The 25,137-nt window shown below is 43.8% G+C and overlaps 1 protein-coding gene across 2 annotated transcripts in view; it reads right to left on the reverse strand.

The window, feature by feature from the left end:
- PIP4K2A (phosphatidylinositol-5-phosphate 4-kinase type 2 alpha) overlaps positions 1–17,756 on the reverse strand; it is a 153,399-nt gene extending 135,643 nt beyond the window's left edge. Inside the window, exons 1-2 of one of the 2 annotated variants that reach the window (XM_069729555.1) lie at positions 17,618–17,756; positions 17,042–17,537 (exon numbers count right to left, since the gene is read on the reverse strand). In XM_069729555.1, coding sequence (XP_069585656.1) covers positions 17,042–17,185 — 144 coding nt within the window. In that variant the 5' untranslated portion in view covers positions 17,186–17,537; positions 17,618–17,756. Of the gene's footprint in view, positions 1–17,041 lie in introns of both variants that reach the window. The other variant, XM_069729553.1, reaches the window with a different exon arrangement.
- Between the last annotated feature and the right edge of the window lie 7,381 nt (positions 17,757–25,137).

Here is a 25,137-nt window from a genome sequence, read left to right on the forward strand (position 1 = left end):
GCACTAGTCCCCGAGTTTTGGAAGTAGGGGTGACATCGCGTCGACAGTGTCCAAAAATGCTGCAGCCAATCACCGAGCTCAGTGTCTACATCGGTAAAGCTCAGTGATTGTCTGCAGCGGTGATGTGCGCTGTACTCATGACGTCACCACTACACAAAGATGGGAGCAGTGGCGATGCTAAACTGGGGGTCGGGCGGAGTACCATCTGGATTTGTTTTTTTTTCACTTGGATCACATTGTCTGGGGACCATTTTTATTAAAAACGGAAAACCCCTTTAATATGAGTTTTACCAAGAGTCTCCCACCATAAAATGGTGTGTCCACACATCCAAGGGTCTATATACAAGTGGTGTGAGACACTAAATATCTCAGCTGGATGCTCCATTATACATTCCATCATAAGTGGGGGCAGCATGGTGGCTCAGTGGTTAGCACTGTTGCTTTGCAGCGCTGGGGTCCTGGGTTCAAATCCCACCAAGGACAACATCTGCAAGGAGTTTGTATGTTCTCCCTGTGTTTGCGAGGGTTTTCTATGATAAATCTGCAACGACAAAGGATGCTGAGCGTCTCTTAACTTTTAAAAACTTTTGTCAAAAATTTGCAGAGTCATTAAAGAACACATTTGAACTATATGCAAACAAGTGGGGGGATTTACCCTCATTTTTGGTCTGACACTTTTTTTGTCCCGGTAGATGATGTTATTAAGAGTAAGAAAGCTAAGCGGATACTTCAAGCACCAGACAGTACAGTAGACACCACTTCCTGCAGAAGACACTCATCCAGCCGGAAGCGTTAAGCCATAACATAATAGAATTGCTTTAGAGAAGGCGACCCCTGTCTCTACGATATAGCCCCCCAAACCCCAGACTCATTACATATATAATCTGACACATAAAGACGATTAATATAAAACTTTTTCTGCAAAAAATCTCTTCAATTAGTAACAGTAGATGCAGTGCTGTCCAAAGGTTTCTATACTAGCGGATAGGACGAACGTTATCATAAAGCATCAATTTTATTTCCACAATGACGACATTTATTTCTCCGGACAGCTTGAAGGAGTTATAGCAGCAAAAACCAAAGCAGCCACCAAGGCGATCAGCTGATTTTGCAAGTGGAAGCAACGGCCGGACAATGGGGGCCACATGGCGGACAATTGGCGGTTCACGTAATACAAGGAAGGGATACAATCCTCAATAATCCCCCTAGCTATAAGCAATTCCCCTATAGTGACTACGCACTAAAAAAAAACTCCTTTAGGACAAGTTTCATATACTATATAGTTTATACAATTTCAGATCGTTACTCAATATTTATTATGGCAATTATAAACTCTAAATGGCTACTATAGAATACTACATTTCCCCTGGGGCTTTTGAACCTCCAATTTCTAAATCTCCATAACTAAAAATAAAGCAATTTTGGTCAGAATTCTAAAGCAGCTGGAAAAGTTGCAAACTTTTTGAACATCTCAAAGTTTTGGCAAATGTTCCCACTTTTGGCGGTTTTACCTTGAAAAAGGGGCAGAGCTTAAGCAGAACAGGGCATGGCAAAGAACGTCTGACAAATTCATCATGATTTATACCCCCAAAAAAAAAAAAAAAAGTGTCATCAATTGTGACAAAAATGTATGCCAGTCCCTGGTGGCGGCACTCTAGCGGTAAAGGCTTGACCCAAAGTCATTAAGAGGAGCACTCTGCTTATTGCATGTGGCACATTTAACTTAGCGCTCCCTTCATTAAGAATGACACCTAAAATACCAGTGTTAATGAATCGAGGCCCTTGTTTCAGCAGATTACCATCATGGACACAACACAGATCCATTAATGATATGCTTGGTATTCTTGGGTTCCCAAGCACTGTAAAGGCACAAGCTCCCTTGTAAAAATTAATATATGGCGCAGCGTACTTTTTCACTGGATGTTTCTCTATTGAATGGCCTAATACTCAATGTCATACCATACAGTAAAAAAAAAAAAGGTATACCAATACATATCATTCCACGGTTTGCCAAAAGCATTACATGGCTTATAAGCCTCCTCACACTGGCATGTCACTCTCCACAAGGAGTAATGTTACCCCTTAGGCATATGTCAGTAAAATACGATATTTGTATATATCAAACATTAAAAAGTACCCACATAGAAAACCCTAAGGGCCGCTATCAGGGCATCACTGCCCTTACTATTGTATGGGGCCCAATGAGCAGAAGTAAAAAGGTGGGGGGGGAAGGGGGCCTGGATCTAGTCCAAGACCACCTTCTTCTCACAGGGCCCCAGGGTTTTAATGAAGCATTGTGTTGTGTGCCGGCACGCAGAGCCTTCCTGGAGCTTCACGGCACAGATGGCATGTAAGCGCCACTCACCATGACACCAGAAGTGGAGCTGCACTTGGAGTGGATTTTATGAGAGGCAAGTATAAAAATTTTTTTTTTTTAATAAAATGTATTAAATGGGCTTGGTGGGGAGAAAATGATGATGAATTGAGGGTGTTGGATGGGGACAGTGAATGATGATGTATTGAGGTGGAGCACAAAATATGATAATTTAGGGGTGGGGAACAGCAAATGATGATGAATTGAGGGTGGGGGGTGAGAGCAAATGATAATGAATTGAGGGTGAGGAGAGTAAATGATGATGTACTGAGACTGGGGGAAGGGGGACATTAGATGGCCATGGATTGAGGGTGGGGGTGTGAGAGAGGATACCACAAAATGAATTGGGGCTGATAGGCCTATGGCTCAAAACTACTGGAACAACACGTCCATCTTGAACTGTCCTCCCAGCTATCTTCCTGCTCCCTCTTCAACCGCTTACAATCAGGCTTCCGGTCACACCACTCCACTGAAACTGCCCTAACTAAGGTAACCGCCAAGAGCAAGCGACACTACTTTGTCCTCCTCCTCCTGGACCTGTCCTCTGCCTTTGACACAGTGGACCATTCCCTATTATTACAGACCCTCTCATCCCTTGGCATCACAGACTTGGCCCTATTCTGGATCTCGTCATACCTAACTGACCGAACATTCAGCGTCTCCCATTCACACACCACCTCCTCACCTCGCCCCCTATCTGTCGGAGTCCCGCAAGGTTCAGTTCTCTTCTCCATTTACACTTTTGGCCTGGGACAGCTCATAGGATCTCATGGTTTTCAGTATCATCTCTATGCTGATGACACACAGATCTACATCTCTGGACCAGATATCACCTCCCTACTAACCAGAATCCCTCAATGTCTGTCTGCTATTTCATCCTTCTTCTCCACTAGACTTCTAAAACTTAATATGGACAAAACAGAATTCATTGTCTTTCCCCCATCTCACGCGAGACCCCCCCCCCCCAACGAACCTATCTATTACAGTAAACAGCTGCCCACTCTCCCCAGTCCCACAAGCTTGCTTCCTCGGGGTAATCCTTGACACTGATCTCTCCTTCAAACCGCATATCCAAGCCCTTTACATTTCCTGCCGCCTTCAACTCAAAAATATTTTACGGATCCGTACATTCCTAAACCAAGAATCTGCAAAAACCCTAGTCCATGCCCTTATCTCCCGCCTCGACTACTGTAACCTCCTGCTCTGTGGCCTCCCCTCTAACACTCTTGCACCCCTCCAATCTATTCTAAACTCAGCTGCCCGACTAATCCACCTGTCCCCCCCGCTATTCTCCGGCCTCTCCCCTCTGTCAATCCCTTCACTGGCTCCCCATTGCCCAGAGACTCCAGAACAAAACCCTAACCATGACGTACAAAGCCATCCACAACCTGTCTCCTCCATACATCTGTGACCCCATCTCCCGGTACTTATCTACACGCAACCTCCGATCCTCACAAGATCTCCTTCTCTATTCCCCTCTTATCTTCTCTTCCCACAATCGCATACAAGATTTCTCTCGCGCATCACCCCTACTCTGGAACTCTCTACCACAACATATCAGACTTTCATCTACCATCGAAACCTTCAAAAAGAACCTGAAGACCCACCTCTTCCGACAAGCCTACAACTTGCCGTAACCACCGATCGACCAAACCACTGCACGACCAGCTCTATCCTCACCTACTGTATCCTCACCCATCCCTTGTAGATTGTGAGCCCTCGCGGGCAGGGTCCTCTCTCCTCCTGTACCAGCTGTGACTTGTATTGTTCAAGATTATTGTACTTGTTTTTATTATGTATACCCCTCCTCACATGTAAAGCGCCATGGAATAAATGGCGCTATAATGATAAATAATAATAATGGGGGCATGTATAGATACAAAGTTGAAGATGTAGCAGTGTGACTGGTAATGAATTGGGGGAAAGTACAGATTCTAGCAAATTTATACACTTTTTTAGGGTGGGCAAATTGACTAAAGTTTGTGGGGGCTTCAGTGGTGAATTACAATTTATATTTAAAATGGTTGGTTGCATAAAAACTAATTATACACTAATGGTGGGTGCACGTCTGTATTCACATGTGTAGTGTAGAAGTTTTGGGGAAAGTGGAGAATGTGTTCTAGATAACTTTGTGTTATTTTCTGCAGAGACGAGTCCAGGCTGGAAGAAGTGATGGCGGTCTGTGTTGGATGAAGAAGAAGTAAAAAAAAAAAAAAAAAAAAAAGGATGAAGGACTTCAACTGGAGACATTATCTGTGAGTCAGTGTGTTATCTGTACACTGACACTATACACGATATACTATATACAGGGCTCCTGTGTATAATGTCACTGGTGATCACTGCATTACCTGTAAACTCTACACAGAGCTCATGTATAATGTCACTGTTGATCACAGTATTACCAGTAGACTGACACTATATACAAAGTTCCTGTGTATAATGGCACTTATGGTGATATTAGTATTGTGGGTTTTGTTTAATGATCAGTATTGCAGTATTCGGTCACTATGTGGTGGTAATATGTGGTCTGATCACGTGGTGGTATTTGTTTCCTGTATGTGGTATTATTCAGTCACTTTGTGGTGGTATTATGTGGTCTGGTCATGGTGTGACGGTATTTGTCCTTTGTATGTGGTATTATTGATCATTTTAAAAAATGTGTGTGACATGTCCTTAAAGGAATATTCCCATCTCCAATATTCTATCCCAATATGTAGTAGGTGTAATATTATATTATTAATAATAATATTAGCAAATACCTACAATTAGAAATGTAGTATAGCTTTTTTTACTCGCTATGTTTCTTTCCTCATGTGCAGGGCATTGCATAACCTAACTAGCTATGTTCACACATTCCTTTTTTTTATGCAACGTTTATGCAAAGTTTAAGCTGCTTACAAAAAGCACAGGTTTTACTGAGTTTTTTATTGCTGCTTTTTGGTCAGGCTACATTTGTGCATGCTGAGAAAGCTTAGTGCATAGAAAAAAAAAAATCTGATTCAACCTCATCAGGTTTTGGGACCAAATTTTTGCACTAAACATTGCTTTCAATGGGTGAAAAATGCTGCAAAAACGCAGAAAGTGACATGCAGCATTTTGCAACAAAAAAGCAGCTCTTTGACAAAACAGTCAGGCTAGGTTCACATTGCGATAGCGTATGCGCTAAACGGACTGCACTAACGGACTGCGTTAACGCAATGTCCAAAAAGGGATCGCGGTTAGCGATCGCGCTAGCGCAGATGCCCGATCTGCGCTAGCGAGAACAGACCCAAAGACGCTGCAGGCAGCGTTCGAGGTCCGTCACAAAATAACGGAACATCGCTAACGCATGCCAAAAATGGCATGCGTTAGCGATGCGTTACATGCATTGCGGTCAATGGGTGTGCCAACGGATCCGTTACATTGCGTTAGTGGCGCTATGTAACGGATTCCGTTAGCGGATACCCACTAACGCAATGTGAACCTAGCCTCAGGAAAAAAACAAATGTGTGTGCATGAGATTTCTGCAATCTCAGACTTTGCTGGTACTGTAAAACGCAGCTGATAATTTGCTTAAAACTGCAAAAAAAGAAAAAAAGCTGCAAAAATGCAACGTGTGAACATAGCCTGACTCATAGCGGACGTAACCATGGGTACCTAAGCTCCTGCACATGAGGAAAGAGACATAGCAAATCAGTAGAACTATACCACCTTTCTAATTTGAGGTATTTGCTAATATTACACCTACTACATATAGGGATATGATCTTGGAGATGGGAATACCCCTTTAAAGAAAAATAAAGAAAAATATACCTAAAAATAGTATTAGATATTTTAACCCCTTAGTGACCGAGCCAGTTTTTACACACCTCTGCCACTTTATGAGGTTATAGCTCTGGAACGCTTCAACGGATTCTGAGATGATTTTTCATTTCATATTGTACTTAATGATAGTGGCAAAATTTCTTCAATAGGACTTGCGTTTATGAAAAAAAAAAAAAACAGATATTTTGAAACTTATTTTTTGCGCTCTTAAATCAGAGAGTTATGTCACACAAAATCGACCCCCTGATGTACCTAAACAGTGGAAACCCCCCAATTCTAACTCCAACCCTAACAGAGGTGTGTCAAGGGTTTCTGACACCCAGGCAAGAGTTCATTTTGGCGATTGATTACTGTGATAGGATCTAAATGAACCAATAGGAAAAATCTATTGCTGCTGGGTACCGGCCAGCAGATCTCAGTGGGCGCACTGCGTATGAGCACACCATTTTCCTCCAGAAAGAAAATGCGGAGGGTGGGGGGGATGGAGCAGGAGGGTCTGGGGATGGTGGAGGTACCGGGGGGCTTGGGGGGACCCCATTTCTCTCTCTTCTGGTATGCTAGATCATATCAGAGGAGAGAGAAATGAATTGGAAATCTGACTTTTTTTTTTATTTGATGAATAACGATCACAAGACTGGGGACGGTAAAAACCAACCCGAATCATGTTCTCCATGGTCTCAGCTACCCTGGTAGCCGAGACCCTGGAGATTTTCCAATGCTGAGGGAGGCGCTATACCCTAATTTCTCACCGCTGTTAAAAGACCTATCGTTAAAGGCAACCTGTCACCCCGAAAATCGCGGGTGAGTTAAGCCCACCGGCATCAGGGGCTTATCTACAGCATTCTGTCTTGGAATGAAGATGGGAAGCGCCGCAGCGGACCAGAAACGCCTATCCGCCCGAACCAGCAGCGGGACCGCCCCGGGGTGAGTATAATCTAATGTCTTTTTCTCCTCTTTCAGGTAACATCTGGGGCTTATCTACAGCATTACAGAATGCTGTAGATAAGCCCCTGATGCCGGTGGGCTTACCTCACCTGCGATTTTTGGGGTGACAGGTTCCTTTTAAGGAGTTAAGAAATGTTTAATAAGTTAGAGTAGAGTAGGGCCCGACCAAAAGAGTCTACCTTGTCGTGGTGGCGGCTTAAAATGTATTTTGGCCAAAACAAAAGCTGCTGGCTATATGTCTGATCTGGTGTTCAATGGGAACTGTTAATGTGCGATTGGTGAGGACGTGGTGCAGAAGTGGAGCTTTTCCAAGAGTGGGCAGTGGGACTGTAGAAGGTTTGAGGGGTGGAGGCGGAGCCTGGGCAGAGTCTCAAGGGGGCCCGAAAATGTTGCCAGTATGGGGCCCGGAAATTCCTGATGGCAGGCCTGACAACCCTACATGTATTTTATATATTCTGTAACCCTGATTATTCCACCCCAGGATTCCTGAAGAACTTATATGTGAATAAATAGGATGGTAAGAGTAGAAATCAATTCAATTAAATTACCTACAGACGTAGAAGAGAATTGTGCGCAGTGTTCCCCCTCTGGAGGAGACGCAGTCATGTGTGAGGCTGCACGTGGAGCCGATATGCTTCGCTTGAACTAATCATGGCTATCTGGATGGCTGAGAGGGAACAGAGGACCATGTTTCCCACTTCAATGCGCTTTTTATTACTCCCAGTGTCAATACACCAGAACTCACACCTCTCTGCAATAAGACTTCTCTACTTCACACCATATCTCTAATAAAGATATCAAGAAGAGTTCAGACGATGCATTAGTAAGGAATATGATGGAGATATTATATAAGAAATAATAATAATCTTTCTTTATATAGCGCCAACATATTCCGCAGCGCTTTACAGCTTAATAGTTTCAAACACAACAGTCATAAGTAACAACGTTAACAATACAATAATTAAAGCACAATAAGACGACCCTGCTCTTATCAAAAATGGTGTAAAGTGAAACTGACTCAGTTGCCCTTAGCAACCAATCAGATTCCACTTTACATTCTTCGCAGACTCTTTGAAAAATGAAAGGTGGAATCTGATTGGTTGCCAAGTGCAAGTGAGTCAGTTTCACTTTACACCATAAATCTCCCCCTTCATAACCCTATTACACATACTGTCCACCTACTTTTGGACCACTAATATATATATATAATCTACTATATAATTGTCTAAGGGTCACTTCTGTCTGTCTGTCATGGATATTCATTGGTCGCGGCCTCCGTCTGTCATGGAAATCCAAGTCGCTGATTGATCGTGGCAAAACAGCCACGACCAATCAGCGACGTGCACAGTCCGGAAGAAAATGGCCGCTCCTTACTCCCCTGCAGTCAGTGCCCGACGCCCGCATACTCCCCTCCGGTCACCGCTAACACAGGGTTAATGTCGGCGGTAACGGACCGCGTTATGTCGTGGGTAACGCACTCCGTAACCACTATTAACCCTGTGTGTCCCCAACTTTTTACTATTGATGCTGCCTATGCAGCATCAATAGTAAAAAAAATGTAATGTTAAAAATAATAAAAACAAAAAACCTGCTATTCTCACCCTCCATAGTCCGCCGAGCCGCACGCGCCTGCCACCATCTTCCGTTCCCGGTGATGCATTGCGAAATTACCCAGAAGACTTAGCGGTCTCACGAGACCGCTAAGTCATCTGGGTAATTTTGCAATGCATCCTGGGAACGGAAGATGGCGGCAGCCGCACGCGTATCGCCGGAGCTTCGGTGAATCCCAGGGGAGGAGTATATAACTATTTTTTATTTTAATTATTTTTTTAACAGGGATATGGTGCCCACACTGCTGTATACTACGTGGGCTGTGTTAGATACCGCGTAGCTGCTATATACTACATAGGCAGTGTTATATACTCCGTGGGCTGTGCTATATATTATGTGGCCACTGTTATATACTGCGTGGACAGTGTTATATACTCCGTGGGCTGTGCTATTTATTATGTGGCCACTGTTATATACTGCGTGGACAGTGTTATCTACTACGTGGCTGCTATATACTGCGTGGGCAGTGTTATCTACTACGTGGCTGCTATATACTGCGTGGGCTGTGCTATATATTACGTGGCTGCTATATACTGCGTGGGCAGTGTTATATACTACGTGGCTGCTACATACTGCGTGGGCTGTGTTATATACTCTGTGGGCTGTGTTATATACTACGTGGCTGCTATATACTGCGTGGGCAGTGTTATATACTACGTGGGCTGTGTTATATACTCTGTGGGCTGTGTTATATACTACGTCGCCTGTTATATACTACGTCGCCTGTTATATACTACGTCGCCTGTGTCATATACTACGTCGCCTGTGTCATATACTACGTCGCCTGTGTCATATACTACGTCGCCTGTGTCATATACTACGTCGCCTGTGTCATATACTACGTCGCCTGTGTCATATACTACGTCGCCTGTGTTATATACTACGTGGCTGCTATATACTGCGTAGGCTATGTTATATAGTACGTGGCTGTTATATACTGCGTGGCCACTGTTATATATTGCGTGGCCTGTATTAACGCATCGGGTATTCTACAATATGTATGCATATAGCAGCCACATAGTATATAGCACAGGCCACATAGTATATAGCACAGGCCACATAGTATATAGCAGACAAATATTATGTGGCCTGTGCTATATATACATATACACACATACAATTAATGTACCGTACTTATGTGGGCGTCCACCATATCAATGATTTCATATGCAAGCTGTTCTGACGGCTTCTCTTTGACTCCGACACAAGGATAGATCATCACATGCTCCATTGGTGGCATCGGATTAAGGGATATGAAGCCCCTTGATAATTCCCCCCCCCTCCCAATCCATCACTACAATACAATATAAATATGGATACCCAGGTTCCAGTTTGGTCTCCCACTTGCACTGGAGCATCAGTACTGCTGATCAATGCGGTTGACAAATCCATAAATCAATACAGGCACATCACTTGCAAGCCATAGCTTGTATTGCTGAACAATGGCCCTAGTATTTTCGTGGTGCTAAAAAAGAAAATAAAATTAAATTACATTTTAAATACTCTATTACGGTATGTGCACACAGCGGTTTTTTTTGTTTTGTTTTTTATTCGCCTGAAAAAGCGCCCCATAAAATAAACCTAGTGTGCAGCAACGTCAAAACAACATTGCTGTGCACATAAAGCCATCTTAGGTCACTTATTTTAACGGCTTTAGGACTCGGAGACCCTTTAGTGGTTTGGAGTAGGAGACACCAGAGGAAGATCAACGTTTTGGTCACGCATCTGGTGGAGGGTTGGACTGCAGAGTGGTGCACAGGATATACCTACTGCAATTATAGGGATCCATGTTGGTCTAATGTCCAGGTACTCCAACTCCTCTAAGCTGATTTATGACCACAAAGTTCAGCTTTACTCTGAAGTGGTCTGTGATTATAACTCTTTAGGAAAAAGACAGATAAACTGATACAAACTCCCATCAAAAGGAGCTCACTGATAGATTCTCAGTTAACTAATTCTGCAGCCAGTAATATGCAGGGAAAATCCAAATGGTGCAAAATATTTAACCAAACCTAATTGCAAAAATTACTTTTAGTTCCAAAAGGAGTTTATCCGATCATGGGGTCCTATGCAGCAGGGCAACCTATAGCCCTTTAGCCCTAACAAGACCCATAGACCGAGGAGTGTAAAATGCAGACATCACTTTGAAGGGAAAATCTTATTTTCACCTTCAGGATAAAAGAGCCAGATATAAACACAGATGGATACAAATGTTAAACAGTTCTGCAGAAATAAAACACAGAATATTTTGTAGAAACCAATGTCAGAGATGTAACAATCGTCAACTATAAATATCTATGTGTTCATGCCCTAAAAATGTCAGATCACAAAAGAACCAGAGTCTCGGCAACTCCTCAAAAAAAATGCAGGAAATCGAGGTTTTGCCTACAAACCAGGCAGCAGTAACATCCAGGGGCTCCTTAGAAGACGGGGTTCCTCTAGTAAAAACAGCAAGATGTCACCCTAATAGTCAAAATAAGATAGATGCTGGGGGAATAATTGCCCGAGGTCAAGAAAAATATCATACCCGAAAGTCTTAGGGCTCCCATATACACTGGAGAAAAGTTACCCAAACTTTTGGCCACTCTTCTACTAGTGCATGGCTCATTATTGGGCACATTTGGTCAACGTTCCTAGGGGATGGACTGACGGCCAGAAACTTGTCAGATGTCTGTCTGATGTGTATTATTATTATTTATATAGCACCATTAATTCCATGGTGCTGTACATGAGAAAAGGGTTACATACAGAGTTATAGATTTCATTTACAGTAAACAGGTTTACAATGATGGACTGGTACAGAGGGGAGAGGACCCGGTCCTTGCGGACTTACATTTTATGGGGGTTTATAACCACCTTTAAGATTGGATTCCTAGATCACCAGTGAACTAATTTTTTTTTTGCTGGTCTTCCCAGAAGATCGGTCACATCTCGACACTTGCTACATAACCATTTTAGAGCATTTTTTCCCCCTCTAGAAAAACTGTATTGTGTCATGCCTCTGTTGTTCCTCCTGGAAAGGTTTTATTAAAATGACAACTGGGTGTCACTATTCTTTTTGTCAACAGGAACGTCAAAACTTGTTCCAACTAACGGCTTCTATCGTTGAAAAAAAAAACTTAAATTATTGTAGTAGTGCATTAGACCCCTCACAATGTTGGGACCATCAGGGTTAGCCAGAGTGGAGAACCAATGTAAAAATCGGGTGTCACTACGGAGGGACTCAACCCAAGCGGGTGCTAAATGCATCGACCATTGTCCAATCACTTCAAGGCATTGATCAATGAAAAGTCGGACCCCATGACGAACTGCAGAACAGCCCCATTGAAAACTGTGAAGAGGGTCAGCACTAAACCAGATCTGCAGCCCCTTAATTTTCAGAAGTCAAACCCCCCCAATTCTAGCGATCACTGGTAACCATTTATTATTGGGAATGGGCGTGCAACGTGATGGACAGGAATGGGCAGCTGCATAGGAACGTGGCTCTGTGGTGCTACAAATACACACATGCAACTAAAGCCTCGCTCCTCATGGTAATCCATGCCGGGTGCACAACCCTACAATCCATTGTAGCCCCCCCATATGTAAGATCTGAGCCTGGGAAAGTGGGACAGTATCAAATATGGCCAGAATTAATAAAGATCATCAGCAGATAATTTGCCTAAGAGTCCACCAGCACATCATACCTAGGCAGATTTGTCATGCTGAGCCCTAGGAAAGCTGAGTGACGATCTGTGAGAGTGGAAAAAGTAGTACTACCTATTGTCACCCAGTATGGCATCTACCAATAGGGCATATGAATGCCACCAAGGCGCCCCCATAAAAGCCACTGGTGTGTAGCAGTAAGATGCCCATGTATTAGATGCATAACGTCATGTCACTGGACATCAATTAATGCCACATTTTCCCTGCACACCCTACCCCTCCCCCCCCCAAAAAAAAAATAAATAAAATAAAATAAAACATTTCCCAGGGGTCTCGGGAGCAGGATGACTTTCAGATTGAAGGTGTTGTCTATGATGGATTTGTTACAACAAATAAAACAATGAATTAATCTTAGAACTACATGAAACTATACAAATACCATGTAGCCTGCCCTAGATGGGCCATGCTGAGACTTGTAGTTCCATCATTGCAAGTAAACTTGCCCACCACCACCTCCTCCACCCTGCCGACCTCCGCTTTCCTTCGGTGTCTTAATTTAAAATAATGTCATGTGGCGACTGCAATAATTAGGTTTGCTGGAAGCTGAACAACATCTGCTTCATTTAATGATCAGTCAGAACACTTTGTAGTTGAGTTTTCCAATAACGTTACGATTCTTAATAAGTCGCAGCACGGGCAGAAAAAGCCCGCAGAGATAGTTAAAGTTTCATGGCTTCAGCCACCGGCAAGTAGAGATCATATTTCTTTCTATCCACTAATCAGATTAAAATTACACGGGTGACACTCTAGGAATGGCAGAGGTTTATAGAACTGGCAGATAAAGAGAGTTATAGCGAGAAATGGGATGGCGAGAGCGAGCGATGGGATATATAGATATAGAGAGAGCCATAGGATATATAGAGGGAGCCATAGGATATATAGAGGGAGCCATAGGATATAGAGAGGGAGCCATAGGATATAGAGAGGGAGCCATAGGATATAGAGAGGGAGCCATAGGATATAGAGAGGGAGCCATAGGATATAGAGAGGGAGCCATAGGATATAGAGAGGGAGCCATAGGATATAGAGAGGGAGCCATAGGATATATAGAGGGAGCCATAGGATATATAGAGGGAGCCATAGGATATATAGAGGGAACCATAGGATATAGAGAGGGAGCCATAGGATATAGAGAGGGAGCCATAGGATATAGAGAGGGAGCCATAGGATATATAGAGGGAGCCATAGGATATATAGAGGGAGCCATAGGATATATAGAGGGAGCCATAGGATATAGAGAGGGAGCCATAGGATATAGAGAGGGAGCCATAGGATATAGAGAGGGAGCCATAGGATATAGAGAGGGAGCCATAGGATATAGAGAGGGAGCCATAGGATATAGAGAGGGAGCCATAGGATATAGAGAGGGAGCCATAGGATATAGAGAGGGAGCCATAGGATATAGAGAGGGAGCCATAGGATATAGAGAGGGAGCCATAGGATATAGAGAGGGAGCCATAGGATATAGAGAGGGAGCCATAGGATATATAGAGGGAGCCATAGGATATAGAGAGGGAGCCATAGGATATAGAGAGGGAGCCATAGGATATAGAGAGGGAGCCATAGGATATAGAGAGGGAGCCATAGGATATATAGAGGGAGCCATAGGATATAGAGAGGGAGCCATAGGATATAGAGAGGGAGCCATAGGATATAGAGAGGGAGCCATAGGATATAGAGAGGGAGCCATAGGATATATAGAGGGAGCCATAGGATATATAGAGGGAGCCATAGGATATAGAGAGGGAGCCATAGGATATAGAGAGGGAGCCATAGGATATATAGAGGGAGCCATAGGAGATTATATATATATATATATATATATATATATAAAATATATATATATATATATATATATAGAGAGAGAGAAAGAGAGAGAGAGAGAGAGCTATAGGATATATAGAGAGCTATAGGATAGAGAGATTCTCACTACGGAACCGAAATGTCGCCATGTTGGGCCATTAAATAAGAAGCTTTTCTCACTTGAATGGCGTGCTGCCTCCAATCTCCGGACTTATACTGAAGGCTTGGTAAATACGTAGGGGGCCCTGCACCCAAATAGGTCTGACCTTCTTACCGTATCAGCGCGGTTCTTAGTTTTTAGTTAGAATGAGTAAAAATTAAGATAGGTGACAGATATGGGAGAGAGAGATAGATTCACATAAAACCAGGACAGAAAACACATATGAGAAAAATAACTATTGATTGTGACAGTGATATTCCAAGTGTTCCATTTTCCAACAGTTTGGGGTCCCAACATCAGAAAGCCCCCCCAGCAGTCAGTAATTACACATCCTATCTGCCATAAGGGCCTGTTGTGCAGCTTCCATCTAGTTATCATGAGACGTATGGAGCAGTCCGACAAGCCGGAGCGACGTTTCGTGTGGCCACATCAATAACAATTTTCATGGAAATCAATTGACTGCAACCCACCCCCTAACCCCTAATCCCCCAAAAAAGAAACAAAAGCCTTGGTGACAAACGTCGTAGCATCCCGCCACCTGAGATCTCTCCATCTCGTCTTTGAGGACAGGTTTATCGGGGAGGCTGACATCTTACACTTTAGGAGCGAGTTAGACCAGTCTATGACCTAATAGAACTTTCTCCATTCCAATAAAAAGTATTGTGACATCTCGCTCCCACGATTGGGAGAAAGCAGCACATTTTTTGACAGACCGGTTAGTGGTTACTTGGGCTTTGTCCGTGCTCGGGTTATTTGTGACATGATTCACAGGCCCATTAGAGAGCTCAGATCTGCAGGTGATGAGACCGGCATCGGTATCTGGAGGACCCCGAGGTCCATTTCCATCCATGAGGCCGATATGCACCATATCTACAGCTTCATCTGACTGCAGGCGGTGCAGCCGCTGACAGCCGCCGCTGACAGCCGCCTCTGAGCCCGCACATCGCACACATCGTCCTCTGCAGCAAGAATCATCTTATTCCTCAAAAGATAAAGGAAACATTCTAGGAGGCTGCAGTCACCTCCTCGGACCAGGAGGGCAACGTACAACAGTAGTCACTATGGTCTAGACTGCAAGCCACAGGTCACCGACGGTCAGACACCTCCTCGCTGCCACTCACCAGGGCGAGGAGCAAGTGACATGTCTCAGAAACCTTCTGCAGTGACCTCTGCAGGGGACAAGCTGGACAATGGCTGGCCACACACAGGTAGAAGGCGGCCGGAATGCCTTATGGTCTATATTGGCCATTCACACTGAGCACGTATGGTTAATAACACAGGGTGAGAACAATTTATCTGGATATGTCCCTCCACCAAGGGATCTTCAAAAGCGGTCGCACCCCTTTGGGAACAATGCATTTTTCCTAAATGCATGAATTTGGGGCTAAAATTATTTTTACAGTTTGGGTTCATTAAAAATGTTGCTTGTGTTTGTATTGTAATAACCCTTCCCTATAAAAATAAAATTTGAAGAAAAACTTTGCACCGTTTGCCTTCTATAGTCTTTATGTTACACTGTCAGTGAGTTAACTGAGGATCTATCAGTGAGCTCACTAGGACAGTAAAAGTTTGTGACGTCAGTTTATAAGCACAGACCACATCAACGTTGAATGTCTAGGGACAAAAAGAGCCTGGAAAAGCCAGTGAATAATTCTTAATGATATCCAATTTCAAAAATTATTGTTAGCTTCAAATACAAGTTAAAAAAAATAAATGGTCCTCAAAAGTGGACAAACCAGAGACTGTTGGATGAAATGGGCACATATGGCTGACTTCTAGGATCTTTTTTTTTTTTAATTTACTCAAAGTGGGGAATGCCATAAAGTAACATAACTACTATTACCGGGGTATAACTATAGTGGATGCAGTCGCCCCCCGGCTGTGGAGCTTAGGGGGGCCCCGAATGTCCCACATGACATAATCAATACTACTAGTTGGGGAACCCGCTAGAGATTTTGCATTGGGACCTACCAGTTACACCACCGACTACGACTCCCCCACCGCTGCTCTCAGGACCCCCTCTGGCCTTTACCGATGACCACCATGGTCTTAATGATGCCTGCGTGTACGGCACAACCCCGCCAATGCCAAAAACTGGCTGCAACAAGTATATATGCGTGTAGGGCACATCATGGGTGCAAGAAAGATCAGAAAAGACCCCCGGGGAGCCGGAAGGTTTAGCAGCGATGTTATTTCAGTCTTTTATTCAATTTCCTACCTTGAATTATTTTAAAAGAACCTGGACAACCCCTTTAAATTGCCCCCACCTCCAAAAAAAAAAATAAAAAAATAAAAAATCTACTTTTTGGCTGAAGCTTAAGGTCACTGCATCTCTTTGCTGTTCTGTACAATAAGGGTTAAAATGCCGCCGCCACCACCAAGATCAATGATCACGAATGGCCGCGCCAGCCTCGCCAACCACAAACCTGGGCAGCAATAGTGGTAGCACATAGCGCAAAGAGGCTTTACCAAGTGAATGAACTGAATGCCAGTGTTGTTCCACTGGCCCCCGCCGTCCCCCCTGGACCGTGCCCGGCCGTCAGTCCCATGCCACCCATTGTACCGGCCGCACACTGCCCTGTACCAGCCGCTGCCCGCACCCAGGAGGGCGCAAGCGATGCCCCATTCATTCGCCTTACCGAGTGATTGACGCCCCACATCAGGACGCTGAGCAGAGGGTCACTGGCCCGGAACAGCTTCACTTTTTGGGCCACGAAGTGTTTTTTCTTAGTCTTGGTCTTACTGGCCAACGTTGCGGCCACGCTGCTGGCTGCGGCCGCCATGGTCTTCCCCGGCTGGAAAAATCCTTTTTGCAAAAATCAGTGTCCGAGCCTCATCCAGAGCCACAATCTGCCCGATCCTTAAAAGTTTTGCCCTGATTCATAGACAAAAAATAAATAAAATAAAAACACCAAAAAAAAAAAAAAAAAAGAACCCCAATGGCAGGCTGTGTAGCTCCAGCCAGGAGGGGGTCTGTGGGGAGAGATGGAGGTCTGGGGGAGATCTCCGAGATCTAGAGGCGCCTCCCTTTATCACCCACATCCACTGGTGCCAGGGTCACTGCAGCACTGGCATCTGCCCATCCATGTCCTCCGTGCTGGCTGACAGCAGATGATGCTGCACCAGCTGCTCCTCCTGCAAAACACAGACACAGATAGGAGCGGGGCTCGTACACCCACATTCACCCGACCGCAGCCCGCCTGCAATGCCCTCACCACAGCGCTGCTCCCGGGTATAGCGCTGCTCCCGGGTATAGCGCTGCCTAGCCTCCTCCAGCCCCCGCTACTCGCCGTGCACTTGGCCGCATCTTCCCAGCGCTTCCGGCCGCTCGCAGCTCTGTCTGCCCTGACTGACAGCATCAGAGGCGGAGGAGCGCGAAAGGAGGCGCGGCCGGGCCCGGCCTATGTGTGTGTGTGTGCAGGGATTCTTGGTTTCATCAGCCAGTGCCTTAGGCAAAATACGTGCGGGAGGGCGTGAAAAAAAAAAAAATATTTTTTTTTTCTACAACGCATGTAAGTTGTTAGTAATTTTTTTTTACTCTGGGTTGAGTTATTTTATTGTAGATGACTTACATAATGGACAGTTTCCAGCTTTCAAATTTTACTCCTCGTTGTCCAAAAGCTATAACTTTTTTTTTTTCCTTCAATATGACCTATTGTTTTTAATCGGTATCGCTTTGGGGTCAATTTTTGTTCTTTTTATGGGAGCAAGACGAACAAAAAAAAATAAATTCCGACATTTTGCTTTTTTCCTCCTCGCCTTCCAAGACTTAAAACTTTTTTAGTTTCCATCCATACAGTTGTATCGGGTTTATTTTTCCCAGTACGAGCTGTTTTTATCCGTACTATTTTAGGGTCCATACGTCTTTCTTGATCTATTTTTCTTTTCTTATTTTGGGGGACGCAAAATGAATAAAACATAAATTCTGCCATTTTGATTATTATTTCTCCAAGTGCTATAACTTTTTTTTTTTCCCAGTACGAGCTGTTTTTATCAGTCCGTATGTCTTTCGGATCAGTTTTTATTCTCTTTTTGGGAGAAAAGATGAATTAAAAAAAAACAGCAATTCTTCCATTTTCATTTTTTTTCATTTGCATTGGCAGTAACCGTATAGGATTAATAATAATAATAATAATTTTATTTATATAGCGCCAACATATTCCGCAGCGCTTTATAAATTATAGAGGGGACTTGTACAGACAATAGACATTACAGGATTCATTTTATCCGCACAGAGCAATACCAATTTTTATTATTTTTTTTTAAGAATTATTTTGGAGAAAAGAGAGTGGTAGGAACTTTTATATTTTTAAAGTTTTTTTATTTTATGTTTTTCATTTTTTTCATTGATCCCCTAGAGAATTAAGATCTGCATTTCCTTGATTGCTCGTACAATACACTGAAATATTTTCATTTAAAGCACCACTCCAATAACAAAAACTACTGGAGTGGTGCTTAAAATGTACGTCCCCTATCTCATACTCGCCTCCCGCCTCCTTCATCCATTTCCAGCGTCGGTCTTCGGTGAGTAGTGACCTGCCGGCAGCTCCAGTGTTTTATGGAACGGTGCGGAGGTCACTTTTCAATACAAGTCTATGAGAGGCTCATCCATTGACTTGCATTGAGCTCTTGTCATGTAACTTCTCACTTCCGGCCACTCAGAAGTTACGGGCACAAGATGGCGCCGTGGGACCGGAGTAGCCTCGGTAAAAGGTGAAGCCGCCAGAGGGTGAGTATAATAAAGGGGGTAAGTAGGAAAAAAATGCTGGGGTGGTGTTTTACCATTACTGATCTCCCATGAATCCCAACCATACTGTCCTTTTCAGGTGTACAAACATGGCAGGCAGCATCAGAGACTGGAGCAGCATTTCTGGTGAGGCATAAGGAGGCGAACGCCATGGATAAGATGCGCCAAATTCATTAAGGGCATGCACTTCTTAATTAATTCAGTGCATCCTAGGCTACTTTCACACTTGCATCTGTACGGGTCCGTCGCTATGCCGACGCACGTTGTGAAATTTGTGCACGACGTGGGCAGCGGATGCAGTTTTTCAATGCATCCGCTGCCCATTATGAAGTCCGGGGAGGAGGGGGCGGAGTTCCGGCCGCGCATGCGCGGTAGAAAATGGCTCCCTTGAACCTTTTTTCCGTCACGACGGTCCGTCAAAACACGACAGATCCGTTGCACGACGGACGCGACGTGTGGCCATCCGTCTCAATCCGTCGCTAATACAAGTCTATAGGAAAAAAACGCATCCTGCGGGCACATTTGCAGGATCCGTTTTTTTTCCCAAAACGACGGATTGCGACAGATGCCAAACGGCGCAAGTGTGAAAGAAGCCTTACTCCAAAACGTCCCTTACAACACCAGTATTAATGAATTGGGCCCCAAGTTCACAAAAAAATAGGATATACCATCATTTAATATTTGCTGGGGATCTGACCTGTAGGATCTCCATCGAACCTGAAAAAAACTGTACAGAGGACATTCCGCGGAATCAGATCTGCGTCCCCTTCATTTTCAGGATTGGGATGATTATGAAGATCAGACCACCAATTGTTAAAGAGCATCTGTCAGTAGAATGAACCCTCCTATTCCTAATGCGTCTATATGGGCATGTAGATCATAGGAAGTTGAATAAAACGATACCTTGATATCTCAGATCCGATATTTTAGTCACGAGAAATCCATGTTTTTCCTACTATGTAAATGAGCTGTTAAAATCTGTGGGCCGGACATAGTTCTCCCTGAGAATCTGTCTCCACAGATTATTATAAATAAAAGGAGGCATTATCAGTGTGAGACATGTAATAACTGACAGTCTGCTCTCCTGGTTTACATGTCTCACACTGATAACTCTCCCTTTCATTTATAATAATCTCTGGAGGCAGATTCTTAGGGAGATCTATGTCCGGCCCATAGATCTTAACAGCTCATTTACATAGTAGGAAAAACATGGATTTCTCTGGAATAAGATATCGGATCACAGATATCAAGGTATCATTTTATTGAACATTCTATGCTCTTCGTGCCCATATAGACGGATTAGGAGGGCTCACCTTACTGACAGATTCCCTTTAACCCCTTCATGACCCAGCCTATTTTGACCTTAAAGACCTTGCCGTTTTTTGCAATTCTGACCAGTGTCCCTTTATGAGGTAATAACTCAGGAACGCTTCAACAGATCCTAGCGGTTCTGAGATTGTTTTTTCGTGACATATTGGGCTTCATGTTAGTGGTAAATTTAGGTCAATAAATTATGCGTTTATTTGTGATAAAAACGGAAATTTGGCGAAAATTTTGAAAATTTCGCAATTTTCACATTTTGAATTTTTATTCTGTTAAACCAGAGAGTTATGTGACACAAAATAGTTAATAAATAACATTTCCCACATGTTTACTTTACATCAGCACAATTTTGGAAACAAAATTTTTTTTTGCTTGGAAGTTACAAGGGTTAAAATTTGACCAGCGATTTCTCATTTTTACAACGAAATTTACAAAACCATTTTTTTAGGGACCACCTCACATTTGAAGTCAGTTTGAGGGGTCTATATGGCTGAAAATACCCAAAAGTGACACCATTCTAAAAACTGCACCCCTCAAGGTACTCAAAACCACATTCCAGAAGTTTATTAACCCTTCAGGCGCTTCACAGCAGCAGAAGCAACATGGAAGGAAAAAATGAACATTTAACTTTTTAGTCACAAAAATTATCTTTTAGCAACAATTTTTTTATTTTCCCAATGGTAAAAGGAGAAACTGAACCACGAAAGTTGTTGTCCAATTTGTCCTGAGTACGCTGATACCTCATATGTTGGGGTAAACCACTGTTTGGGCGCACGGCAGGGCTTGGAAGGGAAGGAGCGCCATTTGACTTTTTGAATCAAAAATTGGCTCCACTCTTTAGCGGACACCATGTCACGTTTGGAGAGCCCCCGTGTGCCTAAAAATTAAAGCTCCCCCACAAGTGACCCCATTTTGGAAACTAGACGCCCCAGGGAACTTATCTTGATGCATAGTGAGCACTTTAAACCCCCAGGTGCTTCACAAATTGATCCGTAAAAATGAAAAAGTACTTTTTTTTCACAAAAAAATTCTTTTAGCCTCAATTTTTTCATTTTCACATGGGCAACAGGATAAAATGGATCCTAAAATTTGTTGGGCAATTTCTCCTGAGTACACTGATACCTCATATGTGGGGGTAAACCACTGTTTGGGCACATGGTAAGGCTCGGAAGGGAAGGAGCGCCATTTGACTTTTTGAATGAAAAATTATTTCCATCGTTAGCGGACACCATGTCGCGTTTGGAGAGCTCCTGTGTGCCTAAACATTGGCGCTCCCCCACAAGTGACCCCATTTTGGAAACTAGACCCCCCAAGGAACTTATTTAGATGTCTAGTGAGCACTTTAAACCCTCAGGTGCTTCACAAATTGATCTGTAAAAATGAAAAAGTACTTTTTTTTCACCAAAAAATTTTTTCGCCTCAATTTTTTCATTATCACATGGGCAATAGGATAAAATGGATCATAAAATTTGTTGGGCAATTTCTCCTGAGTACGCCGATACCTCATATGTGGGGGTAAACCACTGTTTGGGCACTCGACAGGGCTCGGAAGGGAAGGCGCGCCATTTGACTTTTTGAATGGAAAATTAGCTCCAATTGTTAGCGGACACCATGTCGCGTTTGGAGAGCCCCTGTGTGCCTAAACATTGGAGCTCCCCCACAAGTGACCCCATTTTGGAAACTAGACCCCCCAAGGAACTTATCTAGATGCATATTGAGCACTTTAAACCCCCAGGTGCTTCACAGAAGTTTATAACGCAGAGCCATGAAAATAAAAAATAATTTTTCTTTCCTCAAAAACGATTTTTTAGCCTGGAATTTCCTATTTTGCCAAGGGTAATAGGAGAAATTGGACCCCAAATGTTGTTGTCCAGTTTGTCCTGAGTACGCTGATACCCCATATGTGGGGGTAAACCACTGTTTGGGCGCACGGCAGGGCTCGGAAGGGAAGGCACGCCATTTGGCTTTTTAAATGGAAAATTAGCTCCAATCATTAGCGGACACCATGTCACGTTTGGAGAGCCCCTGTGTGCCTAAACATTGGAGATCCCCCAGAAATGACCCCATTTTGGAAACTAGTCCACCAAAGGAACTAATCTAGATGTGTGGTGAGGACTTTGAACCCCCAATTGTTTCACAGAAGTTTATAACGCAGAGCCATGAAAATAAAAAAAAAAAATTATTTTCTCAAAAATGATCTTTTAGCCTGCAATTTTTTATTTTCCCAAGGGTATGAGGAGAAATTTGACCCCAAAAGTTGTTGTCCAGTTTCTCCTGAGTACGCTGATACCCCATATGTGGGGGTAAACCACTGTTTGGGCACATGCCGGGGCTCGGAAGTGAAGTAGTGACGTTTTGAAATGCAGACTTTGATGGAATGCTCTGTGGGCGTCACGTTGCGTTTGCAGAGCCCCTGATGTGGCTTAACAGTAGAATCCCCCCACAAGTGAACCCATTTTGGAAACTAGACCCCGAAAGGAACTTATCTAGATGTGTGGTGAGCACTTTGAACCCCCAAGTGCTTCACAGAAGTTTATAATGCAGAGCCGTGAAAATAATAGATACGTTTTCTTTCCTCAAAAATAATTATTTAGCCCAGAATTTTTTAATTTTCCCAAGAGTAACAGGAGAAATTTGACCCCAATATTTGTTGTCCAGTTTCTCCTGAGTACGGTGATACCCCATATGTGGGGGTAAACTACTGTTTGGGCACATGCCGGGGCTCGGAAGTGAAGTAGTGACGTTTTGAAATGCAGACTTTGATGGAATGCTCTGCGGGCGTCACGTTGCGTTTGCAGAGCCCCTGATGTGGCTAAACAGTAGAAACCCCCCACAAGTGACCCCATTTTGGAAACTAGACCCCGAAAGGAACTTATCTAGATGTGTGGTGAGCACTTTGAACCCCCAAGTGCTTCATAGAAGTATATAATGCAGAGCCGTGAAAATAATAAATACGTTTTCTTTCCTCAAAAATAATAATTTAGCCCAGAATTTTTTATTTTCCCAAGGGTTACAGGAGAAATTGGACCCCAAAAGTTGTTGTTCAGTTTCTCCTGAGTACGCTGATACCCCATGTGTGGAGGTAAACCACTGTTTGGGCACACGTCGGGGCTCAGAAGGGAAGTAGTGACTTTTGAAATGCAGACTTTGATGGAATGGTCTGCGGGCTTCACGTTGCGTTTGCAGAGCCCCTGGTGTGCCTAAACAGTAGAAACCCCCCACAAGTGACCCCATTTTAGAAACTAGACCCCCCAAGGAACTTGTCTAGATATGTGGTGAGCACTTTGAACCCCCAAGTGCTTCACAGACGTTTACAACGTAGAGCTGTGAAAATAATAAATCATTTTTCTTTCCTCAAAAATGATGTTTTAGCAATCATTTTTTTATTTTCACAAGGTTATCAGGAGAAATTGGACCCCAGTAATTGTTGCGCAGTTTGTCCTGAGTACACTGATACCCCATATGTGGGGGTAAACCACTGTTTGGGCACACGTCAGGGCTCGGAATTGAGGGAGCACCATTTGACTTTTTGAATACGAGATTGGCTGGAATCAATGGTGGCGCCATGTTGCGTTTGGAGACCCCTGATGTGCCTAAACAGTGGTAACCCCTCAATTCTACCTCCAACACTAACCCCAACACACCCCTAACCCTAATCCCAACTGTAGCCATAACCCTAATCACAACCCTAACCCTAACACACCCCTATCCACAACCCTAACCCCAACACACCCCTAACCCTAACCACAACCCTAATTCCAACTGTAGCCATAACCCTAATCACAGCCCTAACCCTAACCCCAACACACCCCTAACCCTAATCCCAACTGTAGCCATAACCCTAATCACAACCCTAACCACAACACACCCCTAACCACAACCCTAATTCCAACCGTAACCCTAAGGTTATGTGCCCACGTTGGGGATTCGTGTGAGATTTTTTAGCATCATTTTTGAAAAATCCGCGGGTAAAAGGCACTGCGTTTTACCTGCGGATTTTCTGCGGATTTCCAGTGTTTTTTGTGCGGATTTCACCTGCGGATTCCTATTGAGGAACAGGTGTAAAACGCTGCGGAATCCGCACAAAGAATTGACATGCTGCGGAAAATACAACGCAGCGTTTCCGCGCGGTATTTTCCGCACCATGGGCACAGCGGATTTGGTTTCCATATGTTTACATGGTACTGTACACCTGATTGAACACTGCTGCGAATCCGCAGCGGCCAATCCACTGCGGATCCGCAGCCAAATCCGCACCGTGTGCACATGGCCTAATTCTAAAGGTATGTGCACACGCTGCGGAAAACGCTGCGGATCCGCAGCAGTTTCCCATGAGTTTACAGTTCAATGGGAAACAAAAATCGCTGTACACACGCTGCGGAAAAACTGCACGGAAACGCAGCGGTTTACATTCTGCAGCATGTCACTTCTTTGTGCGGATTCCGCAGCGGTTTTACAACTGCTCAAATTGAAAATCGCAGTTGTAAAACCGCAGTGAAATGCGCAGAAAAAACGCGGTAAATCCGCCATAAATCCGCAGCGGTTTAGCACTGCGGATTTATCAAATCCGCAGCGGAAAAATCCGCAGAGGACCAGAATACGTGTGCACATACCGAAACCCTAACCCTACCCCTACCCCTAACCCTAACTCTACCCCTAGCCCTA

Source organism: Ranitomeya imitator, chromosome 6 (genome assembly GCF_032444005.1).
Source record: "Ranitomeya imitator isolate aRanImi1 chromosome 6, aRanImi1.pri, whole genome shotgun sequence".
Taxonomy (NCBI): domain Eukaryota; kingdom Metazoa; phylum Chordata; class Amphibia; order Anura; family Dendrobatidae; genus Ranitomeya; species Ranitomeya imitator.